Source organism: Berghia stephanieae, chromosome 3 (assembly GCF_034508935.2).
Source record: "Berghia stephanieae isolate SIO BIC M18660-M18661 chromosome 3, UCSD_Bste_1.3, whole genome shotgun sequence".
NCBI lineage: Eukaryota > Metazoa > Mollusca > Gastropoda > Nudibranchia > Aeolidiidae > Berghia > Berghia stephanieae.
The window spans coordinates 57,582,126-57,589,625 of record NC_088362.1 but is presented as its reverse complement, the minus strand read 5'-3'; the positions used below and the strand labels follow the sequence as shown (position 1 = coordinate 57,589,625).

General features: G+C 39.1%; 1 protein-coding gene across 4 annotated transcripts in view; it reads right to left on the bottom strand.

Annotated features, from left to right (window-relative positions):
* LOC144968069 (uncharacterized) overlaps positions 1 to 7,500 on the bottom strand; it is a 240,296-nt gene that overhangs the window by 99,978 nt on the left and 132,818 nt on the right. For 2 of the 4 annotated variants that reach the window (XM_078906045.1, XM_078906046.1), the window contains exon 2: positions 7,294 to 7,500. This exon is cut by the window's right edge. The exons of the other annotated variants lie outside the window; for them this stretch is intronic. In XM_078906045.1, the coding sequence (XP_078762171.1) occupies positions 7,294 to 7,344 (51 nt within the window). In that variant the 5' untranslated portion in view covers positions 7,345 to 7,500. The remainder of the gene's footprint in view (positions 1 to 7,293) is intronic. 4 annotated transcript variants of the gene reach the window in all.

Here is a 7,500-nt window from a genome sequence, read left to right as displayed (position 1 = left end):
ATTTATTGAGAACTCATTAAAATGGCTGTCTAAAAACAATAACAAAGAGCTGAGTGATGGGGTCAAATTCGAAACATGATTTAGCTACTATCCTAAACATCATAACATGCACTATGCAGGGTGATCGTTCACACCTCGACATCAGTCCTGACACTATAAGGGTCAAGGGGTGCAACTATTTGACGCTAAACACAACACCCCACGCCTCACTCCTTGTGATGTTATTTGATACCTGCCTGGGTTTCGTCAATATTTACGATATTTCTGCTATGCGTTCAGGTAAAATACACACAACACCCGCCAACCAGCTATAGATAGAATGCGCTTGGCCAAGGAGTTCACAACATTGCCATCCGGAAGTGTAACAGACCAACACACAAACTTTGTGTAACCATGAACGTATATAGTCAGGTTAATACAGTTTAGTGAGAACAACTCACAAACGCGGATGGCAAAAACAATAACAAAGGCCTGAGTGACGTCATCTTCGAACTATCTATAGATAGTTCGAAGATGACGTCACTCAGGTCTTTGTTATTGTTTTTTTGCCATCCGCGTTTATGAGTAATGCTCACTGAACTGTATTAACCTGACTATAAACGTTCATGGATACACACAGCTTTGTGTGTTGGTCCGTTATATTTCCGGATGGCAATGTTATGAGCTTCTAAGCCAAGCGCATACTATCTATGGCGTACCAACGCACAAAATTGTGCGACACCCGAAACGTTTATTGTCTTCTCATTAAAATGGCTGTTTAAAAACAATAACAAAGAGCTGAGTGACGTCAAATTCGAAACATTTACTTTTACTATTATGTTAAAGATCAAAACACATTTACGGAGTTATCATTCACACCTCTCCATCAGTCCGATCGAGAGTCAACGGGGGCAACGATTTGACGCTGAACACATCTCACGCCTTGAAATGTTTCTAATCGGATAAAGAGACTTGTGAGATGGAACGTGGCCATCGTAAACATATAGACAGTTCGAAGATGACGTCACTCAAGCCTTTGTTATTGTATTTTGCCATCCGCGTCCGTGAGTGATTCTCACTAAACTGTATCAACAACACTATAAAACACTATAAAAGTTCATGGTTACACACAGTTTTGTGTGTTGGTCGTTATACCTCCGGATGGCAATGTTATGAGCTTCTTAGCCAAGCGCATACTATCTATAGCCTGACACTGACCAACAAATGGCCACAAAAGAAAACAAATCGTGAGTTGTATTCAACAGTTCAACCAATGGAATCACTTGTTTCCTTGACCACTACTAACGTCAACTCACTAGGCGGTCCATAAACCTAAAAATGACGTCAAATTATGGGTCTTAGGGCTAACCCACACCGGAGACTGACTCCGACGACCCGGCATTCCGTACACTGCCGTCTTCCGGATAAAGACGCCGGGCACGGAAAAAATACTAAGAATAAAGAGAAGAGCCGCTAGACCTACCCATACCAAGCACCCGACGTCCTCTGTCGTTTTTTTTTCGACTGGATTTACACTTCCAATGAAATTGGAACCAGTTTTTTTTACATCATACTTATTTTACCTATTGTAAACGTATACAGATTTAGATCGGAGCATTTTTATCTTTAATAAAAAAAAACAACTGATACATGCAGCCAATTATCCATTGCTGCTCGTACCAAACCACAAAAACCACAGGCATCAACAGCTGTTTCATGACACCTCCGTAACCCCATTCAATCTGCCCGCTTGTTCGTCTGTGTATCTGTCAGTCTATTTGTCTGTACCGATCAGGTGTGTAATCGAGCACAACATCTAGCACATCCCATTCATCAAAAACTGTTCATGGTCATTGCGTCCTCGGACAAATCTATCGTGCCCTGCTGACAAAACACATTTCATTCTATTTTGGCCAGAAAAAATTTACTCTTCAAATAAATTATATCCATCAAATTGTGGCAACTTTGTGGTCTTGTGGTATGACACTCACTTTCTGATCAGAAGGTCCTGGGTTCGAGCCTCTCTCGGCGCATAGTTGAGTCCTTGGAAAAGGCTCTTTATAATCCCGGGGAGTTAATAGGCCCATGGGGCAGGAGTTTACCCCGGTTTCTATATTTCTAATTTTTTTCTTTTTTTTTTTTGGATCAAAATGGAAAAAGTAAAGTGTTTTCTCAACGTACGGCATAAATCACCTTAACTGGCACAAATAACCCAAGCCAATCATCTGTGAGAAATTCACATGGTCCGGAATAAACAGTAAACGGCGCATACAATCTGATTAGAACCGGCATGAGCCACGGTTGTAGAGTGGATAGTATTCATACATACCTCGTCTTTTTAAAATATATATTCTTGTTTTATCCTTCATCTTTAAAGTGCGGCTATGTGGTCTTGTGGAATGACACCCGCTTTCGGATCGGAAGGTCTTGGGTTCGAGCCTCGAGCTCGGCGCATAGTTGAGTCCTTGGCTAGTCGCTGGTCCTTGGAAAAAGCTCTTTACTCACATTCTCTCACCATACTCGTTGTCTCTGTCGGAAAAGAATTGTAATATCTCCTAACAGGCATCATGTCTCGTTCAACATGTTACGCGTTGCTGTTGGTCAGGGATCCTTTGTAAAGCGCTTTGAGCACGTTTATGGATATTGCCCTATATAAAAGCTCAATTTTAAAAAAATCAGTTCTATATCAAAGGCAAATACGATTTCGTAGATCTTTAGAAAAGACCCCTAAACAATCTGCCCCCTCCCGCCCTCCTCCTCCTTCCCTCAAGGACTCCGGTCTTTATCTTTTTAAGCAAGGGAACTCCTATAACTTAAATAGCTGCATTTGAAATATTTTGGGGATCAACGTAAATCCCCTTGAGCAGGTAACAGAAAGATATTTCTCTGCTTATTGTGGTATTTAAAAAGAGTCATTCTTTATCTTTCAGTGGCTATGTATAATAAATAATAAATAAATAAAACAGAATAAATAAAATTCCTTTTATTCATCCCATAGGGGCAATTTGTCTCTATGGTCTATTCCAAGGGAAGACTGGAATAACCCAGGCGTCAGCCGCAGTGCAGCGCAGCAAACTGAGCTAGGGCGTGGTGACTTGCTCAACGCCACACAGCGCTGCGCGACGGATGATCGAACTTGGTACCTTTCGAGTATGAAGCAAAGACCGTCCCGCTGAGCAACGCTGCCCCCCTAAACTATAGAGATATTTAAAAATCCGGTCATAAGTAGGTACTCTTTCATTCATAAAATATGCACTTCAGGTGTGTTTGGGCTCGTAGCCTAATTTACGAGTAAAGCAGTAAAACATTAACACAGGAAATGCCAACTGCCATAAACTGGCTAAATCCTTTTTTCCCAATTTGGTCGGATTCTTAAACTTTAATAAATATCTATTAATTTAGATGACACCAACTTGACCAAAATCCTTAAACCCGAGACTTCTATAAACGTATAAGTCTAAGCTTTAATTTTTTTTTCTATGTTAGAATTTTATTTTTCTTTGTTAAAATTCAACGTAACTCATTGATGTTTAAAGTAAAATATTTTTGGCCAAATAATTTTTAAAAAATGTTTAGCCAGTGTCCAGTGGTAAAGCAAACAATACTTAAATAAACCAATAAAGTTCGGCGATCATCTCAATAAACTTTCACTTGTCATCTTAAACACCTCAACTCGTGGATGGCAACCGTAACGCCAGCAGGGAATGTTGTAAAAACGGCGATGGACCGTGGAGATTTTTATGCCATTTCCTATAATGTTATGAGGACGAAACGGTAAAGTTTAATGTGGTTTTTATGTTTGCATACTTCTTCATGCAGCGATAAGGGGGGAATGTGTGTACATTGTGAAGAGGAGCGGCAAGGAATGGGGGGGGGGGGGGGTTGTAAGAATGATGCTTGTAAAAGAAGAAAACAAACAAATCCAAACAAAACAAAAACAAAAAGCGTGAGCTTTTATGTAGCGCATTATCCACTTAATGTGCTCAAAGTGCTTTACAAGGGGCCCCTGACTAACAGCAACACTTAATATGTAGAACGAGACATGATGCATCTTAGGGCGATATTACAAATTTTTCAGACAGAGACAACGCTGTTTAACGGTCGGTACTCATTTTACACCTTGGTACGGTGAGAGAATAGAATGTGAGTAAAGAGCCTTTTCCAAGGACTCAACTATGCGCCGGGCGAGGCTCGAACCCAGGACCTTCCGATCCGAAAGCGAGTGTCACAAGCCAAGTGCAATATTACAAGTCTACAACGAGGACCTCATACTGAGAGGGATACCTAATGAGTGTAAAAAATAATCTTTAAAGAACAGAGTAAACCTTCTAAAAACAGAAACTAAACCTCTTACTGAATTCCAAAACGGGCTTCAATAATAATATAAAATATAAATGCGCTTATAATAATAACATTTCATAATTCTTAATACCCATTACAACATCATTTGAAAACAAAATTTCACTTAATACCAAATTTGCCAATACGTAATTACCATCCATTCTGAAAATCTATTTAAACTTTATAATTTAGGCAAAACAGCTCAGTCTTCAAGTTATATCGATCGAGTAAAAAAAAAATAAAAAATGACCCCAATCTTGGCAAAAACACTCCCAAACCAAATCTGGGACTTACGAAGATTTGACAGGAGGGGAAAAAAAGGGGGGGGGGGGGGGAACTATGTATTAGAAGCGCGAAGAACATAATTTGATTTTGTTCTAGCTGAAATGGACTTTGCGATAGAATTTGTGTCTGATCTAGTCCATACGGTTATAAACAATGTGGATATTGTACTGCTAGCTTTCAAGAGATGAACTAAACGTCTTAGTGCGTAAAGATAGTATGCGCTTGGCTAAGAAGCTCATAACATTGCCATCCGGAAGTATAACGGACCAACACACAAAACTGTGTGTCTCCATGAACGTGTATAGTCGGGTTTATACAGTTCAGTGAGCATTACTCATAAACGCGGATGGCAAAAAACAATAACAAAGGCCTGAGTGACGTCATCTGCATACTATCTATTGGGAAATTAACGCCTGTGCATTCCATCAACATCAGCTCGTTATTTATTTTTAAATGATAATTAATATACAAGCTTATAAAGAGCATTTCCACACTATACTCTCTGTGCTTCGCAATGCAATGACTCCGGTAAATAATGAATATCATACTGCCGCACTCTGGAAAAACCCATATTTTAAAATTTGGCCAGAAAACTCGTCCTTCAAATATCGATCGATTTAAGTCCCAGGTTTGAGAATTTTTGCCAAGATGATGGTCATTTAAATTCATCAATATTGAAGGTCGAGTTTTCTGGCCAAATTTTAAAATAAGGGTTTTCCAGAGTACGGCAGCATAGACCATGCATAACGTGTATTGTAGTTGTAAAATCAAACTGCCTATTTGTCTACTTTCGCTTTTTAATCTTCTTACAATATCCGTCACTGCGTATAGTTAGGTCCTCCTTCACGCCTGAGTAGACCTAAAACCACACAACATCGCTTGCTGTGTATCGTACAGGTCAAAGGTGAACTCCTCGGCGTTACAGTGATCCATATCAAAACAATAGCGAGGATACATTGGAAAGATGTAGGTAGACAATAGTAATCCAGAGGTCATTGGGGTAGACACATGAGTAGAGTAAGCCATGGGTAGACATATACACGTATAGTATCCCTATCATGCTGGTATTGAAGTCTGTTGCATGATATTCAATTGTTGCTATGCGTTTTGATATAAGAATCGCAAATTCCGCCAGCCAGATTAAACATACCAACTCAGAAAACTGTGTGTAACCTACATATAACGTTTATAGTCTGAGATATCATTTACTGGGAACTAATCACTGAACAGGCTATCTAAATACAATGAGAGAGAGAGAGAGAGAGAGAAAGAGAGAGAGAGAGAGAGAGAGAGAGAGAGAGAGAGAGAGAGAGAGCTGAGTGACGTCAATTTCGTTCCATATACAGAAAGAACGAAATTGACGTCACTCATCTCTTCGTTATTGCTTTTAGACAGTCATTTTAATTAATAGTTCTCACTAAATCATTTAAATCAGATCATAAACGTCCAAGATTCACACAGTTTTTTGAGTTGGTATGTTTAATCTGGTTAGCGGATGATGCGAGTATTTTACCTATACGCATAGCATCGATATGGAGGAAGCATTGGGAGCATAGCCCTACTCTTTTAGTACGCCATGATTGGGAACCATAGAGAATATAGCTCCCTAGTCTGTGTTGGGAACATGCAGAGATAGACACATACTTATAGATAGAATGCGCTTGGTCAAGGAGTTCACAACATTGCCATCCGGAAGTATAACGGACGAACACACAAACTCTGTGTAACCATGAACTTTTATAGTCTGGTTAATACATTTTAGTGAGAACAACTCACAAACGCGGATGGCAAAAACAATAACAAAGGCCTGAGTGACGTCATCTGCATACTATCTATAGTACCGCTATAATGTAGGCAGACCTATACACATGTGGTATCGCTATCAAGCTGGTATTGACGTCGGTTGAATGCTTATTCAATGTGAGATAAAGGGAATGTGATGCAAGATGAGGGCTTATTTTATCATGGTACTCTATCCGTTCTTCCTACTGAACTGAGTTTTGAGTAGGTAAAATAAATTCGAATCAAATCATTGCAGATAATTTTGTTCAAGGATAATCAAAATATATGTGGGTTTGTTTTTTTCTCCCTGTTAAGGGAATGGGGGGGGGGGGGGGGGTTGTCATGTATTGTGTCTGTTCATATGTTATAATTTAGAAGGGAGAAAAAGAATCAATATTTTTTAATGAACTGGTCCTTCGCACAGTGAAAAGATGAAAGACGAGAAGGATGATGATGATGATGATGATGATGATGATGATGATGATGATGATGATGATGATGAGCAGGAGGAGGAGGAAGAAGAAGGAGAAGAAGGAGGAGGAGGAGGAGGAGGAAAGAAGGAGATGGGACAAGGGTATGAGGATAGTGAGAATTTATGTTAACTTCAAACTTCAATATGTCTGGTAAGCCAGTTTCTAAGGAGAAACTTATAAATAAATATAATAAATAAAGAAATGAATTATATAGTGCCTAAACATCCATGTTAATCGTGCTCTGCGGAGCTTTACATAATAAAAAAACAAAAACATCACGAGACAACATAATAAGCATAAATACAGAAACAAAATCTTAGCAACATCTATTTTATAAAAAATAATCCTTATGGAACCTTTTTCTAAGGGAGAGTTTCTGTTCCCAGAATATAATTATAAGTGTTTAATTTGATTGGATAAAACAGCTACTCACCAAGAGGAAAATAATCCAAACGGTCTTGACACCGGGCAAAGCGTTTGGCATTTTGTGTCTCGTGACACAGTGTGTAGTGTGTAATGTTTATCCCGTGTGTTAAAATGATTACTACACACAACAAAGATATTCATGAGTTCTTTGTAGTTGTAATAGCATGGGACATGCCAGTAATAAATCCATCACAACGATTGTCCTTGTCCCTGT